At 46.1% G+C, this 24,432-nt stretch overlaps 1 protein-coding gene across 1 annotated transcript in view; it reads right to left on the bottom strand.

Moving 5' to 3' along the window:
• DNAH11 (dynein axonemal heavy chain 11) overlaps positions 1–24,432 on the bottom strand; it is a 320,191-nt gene that overhangs the window by 156,402 nt on the left and 139,357 nt on the right. Inside the window, exons 35-43 of the mRNA XM_078150757.1 lie at positions 23,490–23,606; positions 22,223–22,361; positions 20,121–20,213; positions 17,725–17,919; positions 14,457–14,534; positions 10,447–10,590; positions 7,411–7,554; positions 4,698–4,846; positions 151–301 (exon numbers count right to left, since the gene is read on the bottom strand). Coding sequence (XP_078006883.1) covers positions 151–301; positions 4,698–4,846; positions 7,411–7,554; positions 10,447–10,590; positions 14,457–14,534; positions 17,725–17,919; positions 20,121–20,213; positions 22,223–22,361; positions 23,490–23,606 — 1,210 coding nt within the window. The remainder of the gene's footprint in view (positions 1–150; positions 302–4,697; positions 4,847–7,410; positions 7,555–10,446; positions 10,591–14,456; positions 14,535–17,724; positions 17,920–20,120; positions 20,214–22,222; positions 22,362–23,489; positions 23,607–24,432) is intronic.

Below are 24,432 nucleotides of genomic sequence, written 5' to 3'. Positions count from 1 at the left end.
TAGAAAGGGGGCATTCTCTCCCTGAGTAAGAGGCTGAGACCAACCCAGGGAAAGACAGGGAAAACTGATAGTGGAGAAGGAGAGAAAGAGAGAGGTAGCCTGGACTGGAGAGAGAATTCTTTTTCATTATTACCAAGGTAAGACACAAACCTGAACCAGGCTGTTCTCTGGAATCAAAGTGATGGTTTTAAAACTCGTCCTCAATTTATCCAAGCATGGGGGAACATATTTATCAAAAAGGATTGTCAGATTGGCCTTTTCCGACTGATGGCTTCTCTTATCAATCCAGCTAGCCACATACCTGGAGGAGAGAAGAGGAGGAAGATTTGACTGAATCCTGGGTCTGTGAAGTCGGGTTTTATAAAGCAGACATAGCTTGGTACAAACATTTCAGAGACATGCTAGTGATCATGTTATGTTCCCCTTCTCTATTTGTAAACGTTTTTCCCCAACTTGGAGCATTTGCATTCTCTCTCTCCCCCTCTCTTCCTCTGTCCCTCTCTCTGTTTCTTTTCTCTCTTTCCTTCTCTCTCTGTCTCCTTCCTTTCCTCTCTAACTTCTCTCCCATAGTTATACTTTTTCAGGTATATACATACGTACATATACATACATAGAAAGATACTGAGATAAATAATCAGCATCAGAGTCATATTGTACAAGACAGAATGAAAAGAGAAGAGAAAAAAAGCAGTCCAGCCAAGCTAATGAAGTTATTCATCGTGTTTGATGGGGCTCCTCATGCCTAGGGTCCCACCTCTGAATAGAAGGGAGGGGTTGCCATTTTATTGGGGGGGACCTCAGATAATACTCAATCCCACTCTTACATGAATAACCTCTCCCGGTACTGCATTCCCAATAAGTTCCCACTTTGTCGCTGCTAAAAGGTCTCTCACCAGCTCCCGACAAGCCGCTTGTACTCTGACCCCAAGCTTCACTCTGCTTCTACATTTCTTGCTCCCAGTACTGCTCTCCAGGGCCAACAAAGGAGGTCTATTTTCCATACAAAATCCTTTCAAAGGGCAGAATTCACACTCAAACCCTCTGACTTCACATACAACACCTTTTCTATGGCACCTTCCCTTTCATTTCCCAAAAGGTTCAAACTCTTTTCTGTGACACGTGCCAAGTTTATGGAAATAACTCCAGAGTGCTTTTGGAGTGTTCTGACCCCAATTATTTTGAGATCTGAAATGAGGTTATTAATAAGTGTACCAGTATAACTCCTTGCAATGATCCTCTGATGACCAATGTTTTTTGGGGTAAAGAACCCAGAGCATGCTCACCAAAGGGCATAGAGACAAAGTTGCCTACTCATCATTCTCCATACAGAATATTCCATTTCCTGCCCACGAGCCTTTGTCCAGGCTGTGCCCCCTGCCTGGAATGCCCTCCTTCCTCAAATTTGTCTTTCAGAATCCCTCATCCTCCTTAAGGTGCAGCTGAAGCGCCAGCCCCGACAAGGCCTTTCCTGACTTTCCCAGCTGTGAGTTCCTCTCCCCCATTTTGTAGACGCTTCCACCCACCAATCAACGAGCATTTATTACGCGCTTCGTGTGGGTCAGGCACTGACTACAGAGAATGAAACAAGCCCCATGCTCCAGGGCCTTCTGTTCGACCAAGTCAGATATATACGTGTGTGTGTGTGTGTGTGCATGCATGAGTGTGTGTGTGCGTGTGCGTGTATGTATGCACATGTGTGTGTGTGTATACGTGTGTATATGTGTGCATGTGTGAGTGTGTGCGTGCACGTGTGTGAGCACCTGTTTGCGCATGCGCATGTATGTGCACACACATGAGTGTGTGCGTGTGCGTGTATGTATGTGCACATGTGTGCGTGTGCATGTGTGCACGTGTGTGCACGCATGCACGTGTGCGTGTGTGTGCACGTGTGTGTGCTTGTGCGTGTGAGTGCCTGTTTGTGCATGTGTATGTATGTGCACATACACACATGTGTGCGTGTGTGTGTGTGTGTGTGTGTGTGTGTGTGTCTGCACATGTGCTATTTCCACTTAGTAGAATGAAAGCCTGCAGGTGGGACCTGCTTCATTTCTCTTTTTATATCACTTGCGCATGCCACGGGCCTGGCACACAGTAGGTGTTTAATAAATGCTCGCTGAATTTTGCTTCACATTAACATGATGGGCAGAACGGTTAAATTAAAAGCAAAAACACAAACCACAACCACACCAACAAGAAGAAGCTTAATCAGGAAAGGCGAATCTTCTAGGAGGAGAGTCTGCAGGGGAAGACCAGGGTTACAAGAGCAGGGAGGCTCAGCCAGGTTCTGACTTTGCTGGCTGTGGGGGCAGAAACGTGTTCAGTCCGTCCACAGAACACGCTTCAGGAGGAATCATTCACACATCCTCACATGGAGATATCACCCACCTTCTTCCATCCCTCCTGAAAAGAGGCCAGTTATGATGGCGCTCTATTCTGTCCCTGTGAAGGCACACCTGTCCTGGAGTGCAGGGCACCAGTGCCGGGCCCATCCAGCTGCAGGGCGGCCTGCCAGCGCCACCGAGGACCTCCCTCTGGCCACGACAAGGCTGTGCCCACACCTGAGCAGTCCTCTGGCTCTGGTCTGAGGCATTTACAAAAAGGCCCCCCTGAAATCCGTGTGCCGCTCCTCCCTCAGACAAAAGGACCCCAGAGGTTCACTCTGGGAATGCTGGGCCGCCTCACACCCATCCCCAAAGCTGGCAGGTCTGGGTCGCTCTGCTGCAGAGGAACACAGCCAGCTGAGCTGGTCTATGATCCCGGGGGATGCTGCCTTGTGTCCAGCCCCCTGACCTCGTGGGGTCCTTTGCCTCTCAAGCTTCCCCATCGCTGCAGGAGGCAAATTCTCTGTCAATCACGATGATCCACATACAGAAGATGAAATCAGGAGGACCTGTGAACCAAAGAGCGGGGTGGCTACCGCCAATTTGTGTCTTCTACGGGAGAAGACAGAGAACCCCTGCCCCCAGCTGGAAGAGACAGCAGAGGGAGGGGGATGGGGCCAGCGGGAGGTGGCAGGAATGTGAAGTTTGACAGGGACAAGAGGAAGTCCCCAAGTTTTCCAAAGGAAAATTAAAAGGAAGAAAGATAGCACGCTGTGACGCTGGGAAGGAGTTCTCAAGCCTTATCCGCCAGCCGGCCCTGGGGGAGCCTCAGATTCCAAGGGCGCCCTGCTTGTCTCTGCTCTCAGACATCATCTGGTCGGCCTCATTTGACGCTAATGGCCATAAGAGCTGATGCTACATTGCCACCGCTTTCCCTTTGCACGTTTCTTTGGTATCTTGGTGCCAACTAATCTCCCCCCACCTCCTTTGTCTAACACTGATAGGATCACAGGAGCATAGATTTAGAGCTGGGAGAGCCTTGGAGGCCAACCACCTCATTTTACAGATTGGGAAACTGAGACAGAGTTTAAACCACTCACCCAGGGTCACACGGCCAGTACGGGGCAGAGGCAGAGAGCTGACTCAGGAGTGGGAGGCTGGCTCTCTGCCTGCTATTCCACTCATACATGTGTCCACAGGTGACCTCACAAGGCATCACCCAGGTAACCTGCCTCCCACCTTCACCTTCTCCAGCGCACACACCGTGCTGCCTTCTCCTGCTAGGCATCCTGCATTCTCCAGGCCGGCATCCTCCTGCTCCCGCCTGGCCCGAGGCGGGTCTCAAAGGACGTCCCGTCGTCACCTGCCTGTGGCATTCAAAGCCCTTCATGGCCGGCCCCCTCGCACCCCAACAGAATTCTGACACCTCACCCCCTCATCTGCTATTCAGTCATTTCAGTCGTATCTGATTTGTCATGACCCCATCTGAGGTTTTCTTGGCAAAGATACCAGAGCGGTTTGCCATTGCCTTCTCCAACTCATTTTGCAGATGAGGGAACTGAGGCCAAAGGGGTGAAGTGACTTGTCCAGGGTCACACAGCTAGGAAGTGTCTGAGGTCGAATTTGAACTTAGGTCTTCCTAACTCCGGAGCTGGCACTCTGTGCACTATGGTGCCATCTAGCAGCCTGCCATGCAGTGACACCGGCTTCCTGGCTCCTCCTCACACAAGACACCCCATTTCCCCACTTCGCCAGCCTGGGATGCCCTCTGTCCTCACCTCTGCTCCCTGGCTTCCGTGGCTTCCCTCAAGTTCTGCCTGGCACAGGAAGCCTTTCCCAACCTCTCCTTCCTCTGATTATCTCCATTTTGTCCATACAGACCGATTCTCCAGAGCCGTCTGTATGTTGGCTCCCTTAGCAGGTGGTGAGCACTTTGAGACCAGGGGCTGTTTTTTGCCTTTCTTCATTTAGCACAGTGCCTAGCACACAGTAGGTGCTTAATAAATGCTTCCTGGCTGACTGACCACCTCCTTCTCCATCACTAGAGTTGAGCTCAGGCCATAATGGGTAGAGCCCTGACTTAGGGTTTGAGGACCTTGGTGCAACTCTTGCTTATGTCCTAGACTTCTTAGTTAGCAAGGTTGCTAGACTGGTCAGTCAATAAACATTAAGTAAGCACCTACTATGTGCCAGGAACTGAGATAACGGAGGTAAATCACTTTACCGAGACTATGAAGCCTGACTGGTCAGTGCCGTTGTCCTTAGGTCACCAAAGCACAGTGACTTAGCCAAATGCTGCCAATGCCCCCCGAGTCTCTGCCTCTGCACATATGCTGTGAAGACTTTCCACATCGCACCTGAAGAAGGAATACTCACGGATTCCACCCCAAGTCCTGCGGGTTCACGTACAGAATCCCAGCTCTGGACACAGTCGCAGGGGTCGCCATCCGTAAGTGGCTGATCTCAAACAGGAGCCTCATGTGAGGGCTGAGGGCCACCCGCTCGTTACTGGCCAGCGTCAGGACCTGGACGAGAAAAGGCCACAGTCATTCCAGGGAGCAGGCTGGCGTTCGAAGACGCTGGAGACAAAGCAGGACAGTGTCCAACCTGTGGCACGAGACAGCTGGCCCTGCTCAGGTACCTAGTGGGGCGGGGTCTGGGGTCTGTGCCCACAGCCCTGGCCAGCATCGGTGCTGGGCTTTGATGGAATCCACCAATCCCTGGGATTTCATCAGTGGGAAACTCCCTTCACTGATGCAGATTGGCAACTTGTCTGTACCTTAGTCTAAAAAGAGTCTGCCACGTGGAGAAGTGGAATCAAATGCCTGGGGTTTCATGGTCAGTACGTGTTACAGGCAGGATTTGAACCCAGGTCTTCCTGACCCTAAGGCCCTCTATCTACTATAATATGCTTACACAGGAGGAATCATTCACATTCTCATATAGAGATATCATCATCCTGTGTCATCCAGAAAGTCAATTGTTTTCCCAGTTGTTAATCTTTTACTTCACCTGGACCAACTCCTCCATTTTACAGGTGGGGAAATGAAGGTCCAGAGCAGAAGTGACTTGCCCAGGGTCACACCTAGTGAGGGTCAGAGGCAGGATTTGAACTCAGATCCTCAGACTCCAGGTTCAGTGCTCTGTCCACGACTAGAGATTGACTTTGTGTTTTGCATTTCCTGAGCCAACAACAGATGCTTCTCGAGGGCAGAGATGCTTTTGTTTCTGCCTCTGTGTTCTCAGCACCTCACACAACACAGTAGAAGGAGGGAGGCCCTGAATTAATGCTAGTTTCATGGAGTAGCCCCTCCTAAATCAGTGCTCCTTAGCACAGCTCCCAGGCCGCCTTAGCCAGGCACATTAGGAGCTGCCAAGGTCAGAAAACCGTGGCCTGGTGGCTGACGGCAGCCCCTCTTCCTCCACGTCCCCACCCCTCCGCCTGGCCCTCAGACGGCAGGCACGTCCCAGCTCCACTGCCATGGTCAATTCAACTCTGTTAAATGTCAGCTCCGTGCCAGGCCTGGCTGCTGGGGATGCAGTGACAAAAGCACCAGGTGGCTGCCCCAAGGACCCTGCACTCTGTTCAGGGAAGACACCACGTACACCAGTCCATACATAGATTTTGGAGGGCACCAGGCTAATTGAATCTAATTTGATAAACTATGGGGAGCCAGGGAAGACTTTAGAGGAGGGGTGGGAGGTGATCAGAGCGGTCCATTCAGGGGAAGGCTTTGCAGCTGAGGGGAGGACAGATCAGAGAGGGACAGACTAGAGGTCCAGGCAGGGAGAGCCTCAAATAATGAGGAACTGAGAGGAGGGGGCAGGTGGGGGAGGCCTTGGCAGGAAGGGACAGTCCAAAGACCATGTGGAGGGATTGCAGGTGGGAGAGGGGAGTTGAGGAGCATGGCGGTTTGGAGCTTCCACAGGGACAGTGATGACGATGGAGATGATGCCAGCTGGTATCCATACTGTGCTTCAAGGTCTACAAGGTACTTTATAGATGTAGCTCATCTGAACATCACGGCCCCGTGAGGCAGATGCTGTGATCATTCTCACTTTACAGATAAAGAAACTGAGGGATTTGCCAGGGGGGTCACACAGCTACTAAGTGTCTGAGGCAAGATCTGAACTCAACACTCTATCCACTGTATCACTTGGCGGCTAATTAGATCACATCTATTGACTTGAGAAGCTTTGGCATTTGAGGTTATAAACCAGTTAATAGCTGGGTTCCTCCATTCTTATGGGGACAAAAGTACTTCATTCTTCCCGGGGAGAAAACAGTTATACATTTTCCTTATGAGACCTAAAGTCCAGAGGTGGAGCTCAAGCAATGTTCACCTGCTGATGCTGATTAGGCATAAGGGTGGGGAGGAGGCTCAGGCTCACCTTGTGGGGGAAGGCAGAGCACTCTGGGATGTCTAGAGGATTCTATTCGATTGTGGCTGCCAGTGGGAACAGGTGTCATGCAGTTGGGGATGGGGTTCAACAGGGAAACAGAGGAAGCAGTGGGCGAGGGCCAGGAGTGGGGTGGGCAATGGAGGAAGGACGCAGGTAGATTGGGCTACCATCAGGAACAGGGTAGACTCAGAAGGAAATGTCACTAGGAAGGTGCTGTCAGCTCCCTTCCAATGACCCATCCTGGAACAAAGACCAAAACGCCCTGCTCTAGTTCTGGTTTTCTCATGCTAAGAGGCTGTCTTGTGACACCCACAGTCTTTCTGCACTGTTTTCTTTGTTATGACGGAGAATGGGCATATTGGGGGCTGGAGAGAAGGGTGCTATATTGGGGCATCACTGGCGTGAAACAGCAAAAAGCATCAGTGAGCCTTCTTAAAAAGAGAGACAGGTTTCTAACTTCCATTCACATTAATAAGCATTACGTGAGTGCTGAAAGGTGTACAAACTGGCCCAAGCACAGATTAAGCAGAAGCAGCCCCAGAGTACCCCGAGTCATAACGGTGCCCCAGCAGCAACCCAGGGTCAAAGACGATGAAGTGAAACTGAGCTCAGTGAAGGAAAAGTGTTTCTTGAACAGAGAGGAGACTCCGACAAAAGCAAAAATCACCCAAGAAGGGCAGCTCACCTTGTTATCGTCCATCACTGTGTTGAGTGACTCAATCCACATCGGATCGATGTCTCCATCCAGAACTATCCATTTGGGCCCATTGTGCAGAATACTGGCTTGCTCTCTCAGCAGTGATGAAAAGAGCCCTACCAACAAAGAATGCTGAAAATTCTAAATTCATCTGTGGCAACAAAATGATTCAAAGTGATAAGTATCAAACTCGATTCTGAAGAACAGCCTCTCCCGGCTTCTTTGGAGGAGTGGGGATCTAGGGATGTGGAACACTGCACATAATGTCAACCTTTTTCCTTCCAGCCATCTTCACTGATTTCCCCCCATCCCTGGATCACTCTCCCTCTCCCTCCTCATCTCCCCCCTCCTGGCTTCTCTAACTCCTTGTACCGGCTAAAATCCTGCGTTCTGCAGGTCTGTCCTGGTCTTCCTTAATCCAGGAAACTAAGATTACCTCCAAGTTATCCTGTATATATATCTTGTTTGTAGGTGGTAGTTTGCTGGTTGTCTTCCCTATTAGACTGTGAGCACCTGGAGGGACTGTCTTTATCCCCAGTGCTTAGCGGTACTCAGCACTTCGGAGGTGCTTAATAAATGCTTGCTTATTGACTGACTTTTCTGATCTGCTGGTTAGTTTTGCTGATCCGTTTTCCCCCATTTTTATAAGAGCTAGCTTTTGAGGTAGGTGCAGATTAGGAAACGTAAGTGGTATAAAAACAGGAAATCAATAAAAATGTATTTCAGAAAAATTCAAATGTGCCATTTTTGCTATAAAATATTTTTATAAATAAATCATATGTACCTAGATTATTTCTTCTACATCCTCATTAAGGGAAACAGGTCACTGACAAAGTTTTGTTCAGCCAGGTTTGGTCAGGGGTATTGACAAATTGTGAGGTATTCCTGTCATGTATTTATATTTATGTAAATATATTTTTGTAGGATAAATGCATTTATATTAAAAATAGAGTATGTATTTCAAACCCGATTGTTTTAAAAGAAAGGTGAACAGAGAGGAAAAGAGGGAAATAACTTCTTTACTACTTTGTGGCACAAAGTCCTACTCTGATATTTCAATATAGTGGCAGCTCTGGGTCCTTGAAGGTCATGCCAGCAGAGTGGCTGGTCCTATCCTGCTGCAAGGGCTTAGAAGATTGTCCCAGCAACAGACTGGGTATGTTTCTCCAGGACCAGGTCAGCTAATTACACAGAGAGACTCATTCCCATTAGGCTCGCCACTGGGTAGTTACTTCCTTGGCCAAAACAACCCATGAAACAGTGAAATATACAAAATGGCCCTCCGTCCTGGGTGGCCCCTTTTTTGTCTCTGTGGTGGAAAAGGGAGTGGCTGAAAAGCACAGAGTTTTTAGACCATCTTTAAACTTCAACCTGGCTGTTGATACTTTACAGTGAGATCTTTGTCCGATGACCAATTAGTTGACCTTCTACTGGAGGGACTAAATCGTATCAGTCTTGGCATTTTCACTATCATCAAAACCAGAAGACAGAAGGAGGTTTTAGCTCAACAGGGAGACAACTCGGAGGTTCCCCTTGGAGATGTAAATGAAGGAATTGGTGGAGATGGAGTTAAAGGCAACATCATTCCTGAATGGTGTGTGTCAATCTACTCCTCTATGACCTAACTCACCATTCCACAAACTTCCCTCATCATCACTACCCTGTGTGAATTGTCAACCTCATTTGGATATAAACTCCTTGAGGGCAAGGCTTGTCTTTGCTTGTATATTTATTGTTCTTTTTTATTCTTGATGAGGCAGTCAGGGTTAAGTGACTTGCCCAGGCTCACACAGCTAGTGAGTGTCAAGTGGCTGAAGCTGAATTTGAACTCAGGTCCTCCTGACTCCAAGGCCAGAGCTCTACCCACTGTACCACCTAGCTTCCCCTGCTTTTATATTTATAATCTCCATATTCTTGACACATAGTAAGCACTTGGTAACTGCTTTTTTCATTCATTTATTCACTCATTCATTCCATAGGATTAGAGAGGTCACCAATTCCAATTCTCTTGATCTGGAAATTTTTCTCCAAGTTGTAGTGTTTTCTAGTCTTTACTCAGTCTTGATTTCTTTCCTCCCATCCTGCCCCTCTCCTCTTAAAATGATGTGTTCATTTAGTTGGGTCCAGACAAGTATCCTGATCACTGCTTAAAAGTGATTGGCTGGTACATGGAAGAATCAGCTGCACCCCAAAATCCTGTGTGACCACGGGCAAATTCCTCTTACAAAATCCTAAAATCCCCGGAGCTTGTGACTTTGTGATGCCTTTATGTCAACTCTGTATGTAATTCTCAGAGAAGAGTTTTGAGACAGCAATATTACTAGAACAAGAGTGTTGGTCCCAAAGGGACAACTCTGAAGTAGAACAATCTTTTGGAGAGAAAAGTTTGGGTCTATTGGGGGTTCTGTTAATCTTCCTTGTCATACTTCATGATCAGGAAGAGGTAAGGCTTGAGATAATGACAAATGAAAGGAAGGAGGGAAGATGGAGACCACCAAAGAAGGAATTTCAATAGGTTCTCTTTATTCCCTTAGAACTCAGACTTATCTGCTGGTCTCTGGGGAAGTGTGGTATGATATTTGTAAAATTCCATAAATGTCAATGAAATACACCAAATTTATTTTATCTTCACTTGAATTCAACCCAATGGGTCCCTACGAAGTACCTACTATGTGCATGGAATTGGGATATTCAAAGTCCAAAAGGAAAAATCCTCCCTGTCTTCAAGAAGCTTACATCATATTGGCGGGATACATCATGTAAATAAGCCAGCATATACATGACAATATGATGGGGGATATAGCCTTGACAACTGTAGGGGTGGGAAGTGGAATCAAGGAAGGCTTCCCATGGGAGGTGGCACTTCTACTAAACCTTGGAATAAGCTCAAGATGCTCAATCATAAAGATAAAGAGGGAGAACATTTCAGCCTTGGGGAACTGAGTGTTCAAAGAGATGGAAGTAGGATGCCCCCAGTGCAGAGAATGGGTGGGAGAGGGAAGGGACTGGGACATGAGAAAGGACCCGGGACTTGCCATCTTTCCATTCTCGAGTGGCGTGGTGGATGCAGCCAAAGAGCTCGTCCGTAGTCACAGCCTTGGGGTTTAAGTCATTCCAAATGGGTTTCTGTTTCATGTTAACATACGTTCGATTCAGAGTCCTTAAAATCTAGAGAGAAAAGGCAAGAGATGCAAGATAATTTATTTTTATTTTTCATATATCCTCACAAAAAGGAGTTGCCTTTATCAGTTTTTCCAAGTTTGAGTCTTAAAATACGGAATCAAAGGATAACCAATTTAGAGCTGGAAGGAACCTTGGAAGTCACTCAGAACACTCCCCTTATTTTACAGGTGAGGAAACTCAAAAATGTCTGTCTACAAGATGATACTGGAACCCAGGTCTTCCTGATCCCAAGTCCAGTGGTTCACCCACTCCACCCGGCTGCCTCTCAACGAACGTGACGTTCTGCCCTCGCAGGCACCCACCTCTCTGGCTTTACTTTCTGTTCTCCGTGACAGGTCATTGCATTTTACTCAAGTTCAGCCGCCTTCTAGCTTTGTTGCTTTTGCATGCTTAGTTATTGTGTAGACTATTCTCTCGGCTCTGCTATCTTTGCTTCACAATTGTTGTTTTCCAGTCATTTTTCAGTGGTGTCCAACGCTTTGTGACCCCATTTGGAGTTTTCTTTACCAAGATACTGGAGTGGTTTGCCACTTGCTTCTCCAGCTCATTTTACAGAGGAGGAAACTGAGGCAAACAGGGATAACTGACTTGCCTAGGGTCCTATAATAGTATGTGTTCGAGGCCAGATTTGAACTCATGAAGGTGAGTCTGATTCCAAGCCCTGTGCTCTGTCCACTACACCCCCTAACAATGAGTAAAGCCAAAGGGAAACAAAAATTGCTTAAACTGTTCTCTTTGTGACCCATCATATACCATGCTTTGTAGTATTCACTTCTGAAAGTAGAAAAAAAATAATCTTTGTATGACCATCATGAAAACATCTGTGCCCCACATGATCTCTTTTCTCCTTGGAGGAAAGTAAGAGGCAGAAGATCTGGTGATGAGTCCACAAGCCAAGGAGATGGTGCCGCATCAGACACTATGGTCAAGTGAAAAGCGCTCCGTTTAGAGTTCCTGGAGGACCTGGGTTCAAATCCAAGCTCTACTGCTTGGGGGACCTCCCGCAGAACCTTCCCCTTTCTAGGCTTCAATTTCCTCAGCAATTAATCAACAAGGCCATGGAGCTGTTTTGCCACGTAAGCAAAAGGAGTCACTTCATCTTTGATGGAATGGGGCCAAGCAGGGCTGAGGATTCAAGCAATTCCAGGGAAGGGGAAAAAACCTCACTGTGAAATTCAGATGACAGCTTCCCTCCTCACCCTGCCTGGCGTGCTCTCTGCCTCTGCTTCACTCTCTTCCCAGGCTGCACTGAGGGATGCAGGAATAACGCCCTGCTACTTTGGGTGAAATAAGGAACGAAATCATGGCTTCTTTACCTTGGTTGTATCTGGACCCCTTTGGCATTCATCGAGTCTGGGGAAGCCTTTGGGCGTCCTCTCAGAATCATGTTTTTAAATGTTTAAAAATCAAATAAACTGGATGGTGAAGGGAAACAATTATATTGAAATTATCACAATACTTTTTTTTAAAATCAAGTTCATGGACCTCTAGCTAAGAAGCCCCGAGCTAACTACTGGCAAGGCTCCCGGTGTGGCGTTCTGACTGCTCGCAGGAATGATGGTGAACAGAAGAGAAGTCACTTGGCTTCTGAAGGAGATATGAGGAGAATGCTTTTAGCAACTCCAAATCAGAGAAAAGCCATAGGACTTCATGTGTTTTCTTTCTTGGTTCACATCTGAAACTCACTCAGACACAATCATGGGCCTAGGAGAGAGCCCCTGGAGTGTTTCCTTCATATGGCTTTTTCCCATTAGAAGTGTCCCTTTGCAGACCTTCCCCTTTGCTGCAAGCATTAGGGAAAGATGCTCATGCTGGTGGCTGCCCACTCTCATCATTTTTAGTTGTTGGCCTCTAGATGTGTGCCAGCCTAATGCCCTGGAAATCCAAGCCATGTGATGGCACAAAGACTGTGTACTTTGGAGTGACAAGGAGTGAGTGCCCTGGCCTTGGAAGAAAGTAAAGCCTGGGAGGATGAGAGCTACAGAGGAACCGTGAAGATGCTGCTTTCTCCTTTATTTCTTTTGGGTTTGGGTTCCATTCACTTTCATCTAACACTTATTAAGTACCTACTGTATGCCAGTCACTATACGAGTTGTTGAGGACACAAAGACAAAAGAGAAAAGGTTCCTGCCCTCAAGGAGTGAATGTTCTATGGGGGAAGGGGGTGCAACAGACCCAGTATGTACACAGATAAAAGTAACACAAGGGAGACAGAGACTGGGTAAAAGACATCGTGCATTAGGAGCACTTGCCCTGTAGTTATGAACAAATACCAAATCATTCCTTCATTGGTCAATCAACCAACAGCCGTTTATTAAATGCCTACTGTGTGCTAATAGAAAGTATGGTAGAGAGCCAGCTTTGACTCCCGGAAGATCTAGGTTAGAGTCCCAGCTTTTGACACATTGGCTGTGTGACCTTGGGCCAGTCACTTGACTTCTAAGTTGCAGAGAGGATGCTGACCTGCATTGGTAGAGGGACTTTGATCACCAGGGTTCCCTATCATAAGTCTGGTCCCTATCTCTACCCAACCGTGGGCCAGACCCTGTGCTAGATGTCAGGACTACAGACAACACAAGGCAACAATCCCTGCTCTTAGGAGCTTCTTGCAGGTACCTTCCTAGCGCTCAAACAATCCTAGATGTGAAACTGGCAAGGAGCTCAGAGACCACTAGTTGGCCTTTAGGGTCCCTTCTCAATCTAAATTCATGATTCTCTGTTCATTTAGTGCGACCCCTGTCTTTATAAAACAATATGCCAAACATTATTAAATACCTTCTATGAGATTTTATATGTCTTGATTTACAAGTGAGGGTGCTGAAAGGCCCAGAACTGAGTGGCGTGAGCAGGGGCAGGACCCGAACCCAGGACCTGTGGCTCTAAATACCAATGCTCTTTCCATTATAATGTGTTCTGTCTCATAGGGAGAACAGAAATTGAGATGGAAAAAAGGAAAAGGAATAAGCATTTATATCACACCTACTATGTGCTGGGCATCGTGCTAAGCACTTTTCATAAATATTGCCTCATTGGATCCTGATTTGATTTGAGACGGCCAAGGGAGGTGAAGACTTGACAAAACAAGGCACAAATCAGATATTGGAGCCACACTTTTCTTTCCTAATAGCTTCTGAATGCTCTGTTCATCTTACACAAAAAATATCAAAAAACCTTAAAAAAATGAAGATGTATAAGACAAGGTGTCAAAGGCTAGCCATGGTCATTCTAGGTTTACTTTTTATTTACATTTTATTTTTTGCCAAGAAAGGAGTTGATGTTCAATTTTCCCCTCAGCCCACCAACTTTACTGCCAAAAGAGGGCCATGATCTTGGCAATTCATGAAAGAGAATTTTTGTGATCTTAATATGCAAATGCAACACAATAAATGAACGCAACCCAACGCGTCTCCAGTTCTGACACCACAAACTATGATCAAATCAAATCTGATGTTGTTCCTCGATGGGGTGTGTCAATCTACTCTCTAGGGCCCCACTCACCAGCCCAATCACAGTCACAACCAAAATCCCTCCCTAGTTGACCATTTGGGCAGGTATGTCTCTCTCCCTATGAGAATGTAAGCTTTTTGAGAACAGGGACCATTTTTGCTTTTGTATTTGCTTCTCCAACTAGAACTGTGGTTGACATATAGTAAGTGCTTGATAAGTGCTTTTTTGTTCATTCACATGAATTAAGAGGAAAAACTGTTATTTACATGGCAAAAAATAAAATAAAAAATCTTTGTGTAGCCATCATGAAAAAATCTGACCCCAATACAGTCGCCCTTCTCCTTAGAGCAGAGTAGGAAGAAGAAAAGGATCTTGTGAGTAGCCCACAAGACAGTTTGTCTCACCTTGCTCTTTCCTGTTCCTGCATTTCCTACCACAAAGACTGAGTGCCGCACAGCTAACAGCTCCTCTAGTTGAACAACCTGCAAAATCAAAATGCCAATCATTATTTTCTTTCAATGAGGTGATAAAGAAAAGATGATGGGCAAACATTTCTAACCACTGCTCCTCTAACCACTGAGCCTCCTCCATCCTCTTTGATCACCTATCCATCCCTCCAGGTTTTCATGCCCTTCCTCTCCTCCCTTTAGTGGTTCAAATCCTTGAAAAGTCCACCTCCAGGAGGTACACCCACTTCCTCTCATCTCTGCAGTCTGGCTGCTGATCTCATTATTCCACCAAAGCTGCTCTCTCCAAAGCAACAATAGGAACGTACATCTCTTGTTTGCCCAATCCAGTGGCCTTTGCTCAGCCCAGATTCTCCTTGGCCTCTCTGCAGCCTTTGACACTGTTGTTCACTCTCTTCTCTCTAGGTTTTAGAGGCACTATGTTTCCTGGTTCTCCTCCTACCTCTGTGACCACTCCTTCTCTATCTCCTTTGCTGGACCCTTCTCCAGATCCCACCCTCTAATCATGGGTGTCCCATGGGGCTCTCTCCTGGGTTCCCTTCTCTTCTCTCTCTAGACTGCTTCACTTGGTGACTTCACCAGCTCCCAGGGATTTAATGACCATCTCTATGCAGTTGATTCTAAAATCTACCTTTTCTGCCCCAACCTCTGTGCTGACTTCCAATCCTGGCATCTCCAGCTGCCCATTAGACATCTTGACTAACTTTCCCAAAGACATCATAAACTTAATGTATCCAAAGCAGGACTCAGTGTCCTTCCCCTCACATCATAGCAGCTTTTACCACAGAGGGCACCACCATCCTCCCGGTCCCTCGGGCTTCCCACCTTGGAGCCATCCTGGGCTCCTCATCTCTCTCACCCTCCAGATACAAGCTACTGTTGATCCCACTTTTGTAGCATCTTCTTTCTTGTGACACGGCCCCACCCTAGTGCAGGCCCTCATCCCCTCACACCTGGACCATTGCGATAGCTGTTGGGGACTTGGGCTGCTACCTCAAGTCTCTCCCCACTACGGTCCATCCTCCACCCAGACACTAAAGTGATTTTCCTAAAGCACAGGTCCTACCATGTTGCCTCTCCACACACACACTCAATAAACTCCTATCACCTCCAGGATCAAATATAAAATCTTGTTTAGCATCCAAGCCCTTTATAGCCTGCTACACGCACCCCCCCCATCCAGTCCTCTCATACCTTACTCCTCACCCCCACACCCCCCATTCTGTGATCCAGTGATGCTGGCCTTGTCATTATTCCTGACCCCAGGCATTTTCACTGGCTGCCCACGTGTCATCAATGTTCTTCCTCCTCATCCTCACCTCCTGGCTTCCTCTAAGTCCCAGCCCAAATCCCTCCAACAGGAAGCTCTTCCCATCCCTCCTTGACTCTAACAATTTCCTTCTATTGACGGTAACCCTCAATTTACCCTGCCTCTGTGCTGTTTGCACACAGCTGTCTGCATGTGGTCTACCCCATTAGACTGTGAACTCCTTGAGAAAAGATGCTGGATTTCGCCTTTCTTTGTATCTCTAGCATTTAGTGCCAGGCACACAGCAGGCACTTCATGAGTGCTTACCAATGGATTCTTTTCTCCTGATCTGAACAAATCACAAATAACGGGACATCTTATGTTTTCGCTCCCTCTTAGTTAGTAGAGTGCTTACGAACACGGAGTCTGCTGTGGAAAATCATCTGTGAAAGCTTCCCTGGACCTGGCTTTAAATGCTGATACTTACTGGAGGTATGACCCTAGGCAAGTCACCTAAACAGCCTCAGCCTCAGTTTCCTTAGCTACAGAATGCGCGTGATAATAGCGCCTACTTCACAGGGTCATGATGAGGATTGTGCAGTCAGAGATTCAGAGGTGGGAGGCCCCTGGAGGCCATTTAATCCAAACCCTTCATTTTATAGAGGCGACTGAGGCTCAGAGAGATTAAACGACTTGCTCAAAGTAGGACATAGAAGGAGCAGGATTTGAACCCAAGTCCTTAGCCTCTAAATGCACACACTTTCTACTCTGCACCAAGCTTTGAGGCTCTCCATGGATGTCAGCCCTTGTGACCTGCTATGGTGCAAGCTCAGATAATTCCCCCCCCCCCCAGCGTTCTCTCAAATCTGGACATTTGTTTCACATCAGAGGCATTAAAAATTCTCCCCATCTATTTCTAAAACAGAAGAGAGGCGGAGCAAAAGGGATGTCTCATGCCAAGAGAAATTGTCTGATGTCACCCACTAAACAAGGAGGTGACAAAGCACGGAAGGTGGGGCCCTTGCCTTTCCATGTCTCCAGCCATGAAGAGGATGTGGCTTCAGAAAAAAAATCAAGTTCCATCCCCTAAGCTTCCTGACCTAGGTAAGGGGATACCCCAGAGGAGCCCGGCCTGCAGGCCCTGTCAGGCTCCAGAGAGCATCAACTAAGCCTGGGGCCTAAAAATGACAACAATCACTCCCATTTCTACAGGTTTGCAAAGAGGCTCATTCAAGCCTCACAACCACCCCAGAAGCTCTTATCATCCCCATTTTACAGATGCCTGGCACAAAGTAAACAATCAATGCCTGTTGCCTGTCTACAGTTAAAGAACCTGAGACCAAAAGAGGTTAAGTGATTTGTTCAGGGTCACACAGCCAGTAAGTACCTGAAGGAGGATTCAAACCCAGGTCTTCCTGAACCCAAGAACAGCACTCTGTCCACTCTTCCTTCCTGCCTCTAAGTCACTAGAAAGTAGTTATTATTCTACAAAATCTAAAGGGATAGATTGATAAGCAAGGTGCACTGGAGCCAGCTCACAAAAGCCAGTTGTTAAATTCTCAGTGGGAGCATTCACACCTGGGAAATCAGCAAATGCGACAGATTAGGGCTAATGTTTTGTTGATCATCTAGACTGAAGAAAGTGGTGGAGAAAATCTTAGGCATGCAGATTAAAATTAAAAGGGTGTTGATTCTATTTTTATAGAGCTGATTGTTAAACATTTATTAACACACCACAGTAGTATATGTATTTATATTCTACAGTGATACATGCATAAATATTTAAAATATGTGTATATATAATCATCTTTACATATATGTACATGTGCACCTATACATATATGTACACATAATACATGTTAATGTTTAAATGTTTAACTTTTAAAACATGTATGTCTATGAATATGTTTGTATAGGTACATGCATATGTGTCTACGTGTATGCATATGTCATTACTTTGAGGATGAAGCTCTCTTCCGGCTGCAGGCAGAGCTCCAGGGTAGACTGGCGAACCATCTGCTCAAACTGTATTTCCCTCTTCCTGGGCACATCCAGGGCTGGAAAGAGGTCGCCAATGAGCCCCATGAACACGGGAACGTCGTCCGCCACCATCTTGGGCAGGTTGAAGTCCCTTAGCGCCCTCATCAGCACCTGGGGGAGGGGTCAAAGGCCCATGTGTCAAAAGCAGACCCAGCCACACCTGTCTGGTCTAAGACATTCATTTCAGACAGGAGAAGCTCTAGCTCCATTCTGGGCCAGGCTGGGGTGCTCTTTGTTTGGGGAATTTAAACACTGCTCAGCCCATCAGGAGAATCACTGCTCACAGCTGACAATACACATCAGTGGGAGAGAATGAACAGAGATGGCCCAAATGCCTCCTTCCTCTGCTGTCCCCAACCAGCTTTGGATCAAGGCCCAAGCCTCTATGTACCCATTTCTCAGCTTGTGAGGCAGGAGTGGTGGCTGATGTGGGCAGGTCATTTCAGGAAAGGACTTTGAGATCCACAGATGAAACAGGCTTCCTGGACACAGATCCTCCAGTGGAACTCTCCAGGGCCCCTGGTCAGGACACTTGAGGACCACAAAGTCCCTGGATTCTGAAAGCAGGGCCTCTGAATGGGCATGGGCTACTGTGGAAAGAACACTGACTTTGGCATTCGATGCTTGGATCTCCCTGAGTGCACTAGCCCTCTCTGGCCTCAGCCTCCTCATCTCTAAAATGAGGGTGTAGTGTGCTAAACACCTTTTGGGGTCCTTTCAAGCTTTAGCTGTCTGGTCAAATGGTGTCTTACACACTCAGATGAAGAGAAGGTGACACATGAGAAGTCTAGAAATAAACTAAAACCACGTCAGGAAATGGCCACCCAGGTCAGAGTGCACCCCATGGAAATAAAGAGCCATAGTGGCCGTTCTCAACGTTCACCCTGGAACATGGGAAACTCACGGTGGGCACCAACATTATTGGGGGAATCCCATAATGGGCGCCAGCATTACCATGGCAAGCCCATAGTGGCTGTTCTTGACATTCACCCTGGAACGTGGGTGCCAACATTGTAATGGCATAGAGAGGAAAAGAAGGCTTGTTCTCCAGCCATTTTGTATCACAGGGCAGAGGCCTGGTGGTGGGGGTGGAACACTTCATTTGTATCATCATTCAAGGCCACCTGGCCTACCTATGTGAGTCATGCAACATGAAGAAAATGAGATGAGATGAACAAGCAGGATCACAAAACCTGGAAGGAGCTTCAGAAACCCTCTGACTGAAGGATGCTGGGAGCATGGGGCCAGAGCAGGAAGCAACACAAAGACCACCCCTCTCATTTTGGGGATGAGCAGGTGGAGCTGAAGGGATTCGCTCACTTAAGTTCTCCGAGGCAGCGAGCGCCAGGCCAAGAATCTGAACTGGGGTCCTTGACTCTGGAGCTCTCTGTCTTACCATGGTGTCTCCTCCTTTGAATATTTCTAGGCCTGTTTCCTTACTGTGAATGAGGAGATTGGACCAGGTGATAATAACAAAACCTACCTCCCAGGGTTGTAGTGAAGAACGAATGAGCTGATGTTTGTAAAGTGCTTAGCCCAGCACCTGGTGCACGGTAGGTGCTTAATAAATGCTTGTTCCCTTCACATAAGATGACTTCAAGTTCCAAATCTATGACTCCATGAACCCAAATCTCAACCCCCACTACAACTGCTCTAAGAAGTTCTAATCCATCCTTGGCTTGAGCATCGATTTTTTAAACATATGATAAAAGCATTTATATTAGCACTTTATGGTTTACAAAGTGGTTAGAAAAAATAAGTAAATACTCTCATTAGATCCTCAGAACAATCCTATGAAGGTAAGTACTTTATTAATCCCATTTTACAGATGAGGAAACTGACACTGAGAGGTTATAATAAGTGTTTGAGGCAAGATTTGAACTCAGATCTTCTAGATTACAAGTCCCAGTGTTCCACCCACTATGCTACCTAATCAGTTTTCTTTAAGATTTCCCAAATACTTTTCAATTACAAAGCATTGCTAGACTCCAATTTCCTTTCCCCAAGCTATAGCCTTCATCTTAGAAGCCTTGGGACCTGTTTATCAAATACAAACCTCACTAGCCTTCCAAATACCCAAATACATTAAAAATATATGTGTGTGTGTATATATACACACACACACAAACATATATGTATATGCACGTGTACACACATACACACATATACATGTAGATACACATACATGTGCAACATATACAGTGTATTTTTAAAACCAAGCAAACTGTAGCCAGTTCAGGACCAGATGGGCTTCTGCATAGAGCACTTTGTGAAACTCACTCTCCAAATCCCTATCTTTGACAATGCAGTACCTGGTCCTCAGGCCGATTTTTGTCTCCTCGTTTCAGGGAGCCAGCTACAACCAAGACCGATTTCACTGCACGAAGTCCCCAGTCATAATGATCCTAAAACCAAACACAGAGAAGCTTTCTGAAAGATCTCATGAAGTAAAAACAACAAATAGGAAGGGCAAAGATCCAACTGGAATTACAAGAGAGATTATTATGCTTCCTTCTGTCAGGGACAAGTTCTCAGTTACAAAGATGCAAATTTTGGTAGGATGTGAAGAGAAACTTCCTAATAATCAGAGCTACTTAAGAAGGGAAGCTGCTGCCTCAGGAGAGAGTGTACTGCCCCCTCAACGCAAGCACAGGCTCAGGACCACTTGTCACTTGTCAAGCACGTGGCAGGAATTCTTTGCACAGTGTGGATTGGCTCAAATGGCCATTAAAGGTCATAGAATTAAGATTCTGAGCTGAAAAACATCTCAGATGCCTTCTAGTTCAATCTCTTTATTTTGCTGATTAGAAAACTGGTGCAGGAAAGTTAAATGACTTGGCAACAGGCATTGAGGTAATAAGTGTCAAAAGTGGGATTGGAACTCAGGTTTTCTGACTGTAGAACCCCTGCTCTTTCCATCTCTTATTCTATTGTATTCTATTCTGACCTTCACGAATTTACACTCTACTGTTTCCGCTCACCCTTTCGCTTTTCTTTGTATCCTTAGCACTTTAGCTCAGTGCTTAATGAATGTGACTGACTGACTAGGGATTCTAGAGGGTATTTTGTCCAACTACTAGCCTAGCATTCTGTCTCCTACATCATCCTGCCTCTTGAAGGTTCATCATCTCCTTCGCTTGGAATTATATGGAAAGGATGGAGAGAATTGGGGAGTCTCATCATCATTTGAACCCTAGTGCCTTCCCTGAATGCTATAACAGCCTTGTCCCTCTCCTACTGAAGCCAGAATCTGAAGGGTCAGCATCGATCGTGAAATTCTCATTTCCTTACCTAGTCCTGGTCTCTGTTCTTCACTTAAATCCTAGTTTAGCATAGAAAAACAAATGCTTCACAACAATTTCAAGAGCGTTTATAAAGATCAATGTTATTCCAATACATAAAGGATACAAAAAGGTCAGTATTTTTCCAATACATAAAGCATCTATAAGAACTCCCTTTCCAGGGAAGAAAACCCTCAATGTGGGAAATCCTTCCAAGAACACAATTTGCAACCCATGGATGACTTAGCAAGTAAGTCCCTCTCCCAGAAGTTATTTGAGGGATATAGAGATTAAGTGACAGCTAAAAAAGTGTCAGAGACAGGATTTGAATCCAGTTCTTTCTGACTGCAAATCACACTATTTACTGTGCTAATGTGACCTCTACAAATCAGCACCGAGGTTGTTTAGTCATTTTCAGCTGTGTTGAACTCTTTGTGACCCCTTTGTGGGATTTCTTTGTCAAAGATATTGGAGTCTTTGCCATTTCCTTCTCCTGCTGATTTTACAGATAAAGAAACGGAGGCAAACAGGATAAAATGACTTGCCCAGGGTCACACAGCTAGTAAGTGTCTGAGGTGCGATTGGAACTCAGGTCTTCCTGACTCCAGGCGTGGAACTCTATCCACTATGCCACCCAGCTGCCAGTCAGTATTGAGGACATATAAAGAAATGTACAGCCAAAGAAAAAGATGAGTGGAACATTTAATGAGAGCAAGTAACAGCTTGCACGCCTCCCTAGAGAAAGTAAGAAGGGCCCCTGTGTAGAGGCAGCCTCCCTCCACTGCAGAAATGGGAAAAGTGCTGGACAAGATTGGCGGGATGGACCACGCTGCGATCAGTACTGTTGAAGGACTCCCCATCCTGACGACAGGTCAATTGGAACAGTGATTAATACGGAACTTTTAAAATCCAAGACATGAAAGTGAGAGTAAACACACTATATAATAAAACCCAACGTTGTTTCATGGATTGCTTATTAAAAAATAGGAACTGGAAACATAGCTGAAGGCCATTCTTTTTCTCTTACTGACAGAGGGAATTCAAATGATTTGTTACTGAGCCTTGGCATTTCAAAATGGATTTCATTTACGGCAACAAACAAAGGCTTCCCAGGTCCCCCTCATGCCTCTCACCTGCTTGGAAAGCAGCTCCCGGCACAGAGTGTACAAGGTAATGAACTTGTGGGCCAAGAGGCGGGCGTCCACAAAGCCCTCGGCTACCAGCAGGATTTCACAGATCAGTTCAACGTCAGGGGCCACCATGGCACAAGGTCTGAGAAAGAAACACACAGAGCTGCCATTCTTAAATGGGAGAAGAAGGTGAGAAGGACAAATTACTTAAATCCAGTGATTAATTTGTACCAACATTCTAATGAGCTCTAAGAGTTGCCAATTGCAAGTGTCAATCAGACCTACTGAGAAAATCTTTACTTTGAATAAAAAATTCACAATTAGTCAGAAGCTGAGAAATGCAAATCCTTTGGAGTTGGACCCCATGGAAAACTCATAGCAACGTTCCTTAAAATTGTGGGATACACAGAAATGCTGTTATAGGATTAGAGCTTTAGAAATGGAAGTGTTCTTCAAGGCATGTAGTCTAACTCCCACATTTCGCAGCTGGCATAATGAGGCCTACAGAGGTCACACAGACAAGAGGCGGAAGCAATATTTGAACCCAGATCTAGAGACATACTATCACCCTCTTACAAGTAACCACAGTTTAAGGTCTTGTTTTGTTTTATTTTATTTTAGATGAAAATCTTCATGTAAAAGTATGGGATTAAAGAACGTTAATTGTTTTCTCCTTTATACATTGACCTCTTAGCCTTTCCTCTCTTGTTTATTTGTTTGTTTTTTAAGTCATTTATGGGACCTTTGGAAAATCTGTTTAGTTTTTCAGAGCTGGGAAAGGAAAGCAGGGAACAATCTTAGGAGAAAAGTGCAGTGTAATGGAAAGGATGCTAAGCTGGGAAAGGCTACCTGTGATTTCATCAATATCCCCATGAGGAAGCTCCCTGATGAAGGCAGGTAAGCACTTGTCTAGAATTTATAGCTGTAAAGATGTGCCTGGGGCACTGACGTGTCCACGGTCACATGGTCAGTATGCACCTTTGGCAAGACTTGAACCCAGTTCTTTCTGACTTTGAGGCCATGACATCAGGTTGACTCTTGGTGTCAGAAGAACTCTATTTTATTCCGAGCTCTGACTCATTAACTCTGTGACTTTAGGCAAATTGCTTCTCCTCTCTGGCTCTGCTTGTAACTCTCCCCATTTTTTTCTCACCATCTCCCACAGATTCCCTTCCCCATTGAGGGTGGCAGGGAAAGCACCCACAGAGGACAAGGAGCCAGCTCTAGAAGTGAAGGAGGGCAGCCCACGAGGCCACACGTGAGTGCTTGCCTGAAAAGGGCTTTGAGATTCTCAGGCAGCTCTGTTCGACCAGCATAACCGGGGTTCATGGTGATGAAGATGCCAACCGAGGGTTTGAGCTGGATGTCTTCACCCAGGAACATGAATCTACCAGGATAAAAACACAACACCGTATGAAAAACATGTGGACGCTGTTTCGTCTGTGTTTGGAGGGCTAAGCCCTAAATCCATGTCCTTCCTATGAAGGTAAAGTGGGTGACTAATTGGGAAGGGCGAGGCAGAGAGCAGAGAAGTCAAAGTGAGGCAAAAATTTTGAGGGAGGCCATTAGGAATTTGGGAAGTTTGAAGGGAATGGGAAGGTCATTTTACTTTTGCAAATATATTGTCACAACCTGAAGAGGGATATTGGAAAGGGAGCAGTCAACTGGACCTCGAGGCAGAAAGAGAAAGGAAGCAAAGGGAAAAAAAAGGAAGAAAGAGGAATAAGGAGATGGGAAAGGGGGAGGATGGAGAAGGAAGAAATAGAAAAGAAGAGGATGAAATAAAAAATGTTCATCCGAACCTTTTCTGCAATCTTAGCCTTAGACAGCTAGCTACCTGAAGGCTCTAATCTAGTGGTTCTCAAACATTTGTTTTAATCCCTAGACTTCTTTATATTCTTTTTTTTTTCCAAGGCAATCTGGGTTAAGCAACTTGCCCAGGATCACACAGCTGCAAAGTGTCAAGTGTCTGAGGCTGGATTTGAGCTCAGGTCTTCCTGACTCCAGGGCAGGTGTTCTATCCACTGTACCACCTAGCTGCCCTGACTTCTTTATACTCTTAAAAATCATTGAGGAACTACATGCACATGCACACACACACACACACACACACACACACACACGCACGCACATACGCTCATGCACACACATACTTGCTCTTTCCTTTATGTAGGTTATATCTATCAATATTCACTATATTAAAAATGAAAAAC

The sequence above is a fragment of the Phascolarctos cinereus genome, unplaced genomic scaffold, assembly GCF_003287225.1.
Source record: "Phascolarctos cinereus isolate Bilbo 61053 unplaced genomic scaffold, phaCin_HiC Scaffold_1;HRSCAF=81, whole genome shotgun sequence".
Classification (NCBI taxonomy): domain Eukaryota; kingdom Metazoa; phylum Chordata; class Mammalia; order Diprotodontia; family Phascolarctidae; genus Phascolarctos; species Phascolarctos cinereus.
The sequence above is the reverse complement of the archived record's forward strand: the minus strand, read 5'-3'. Positions and strand labels throughout refer to the sequence as shown.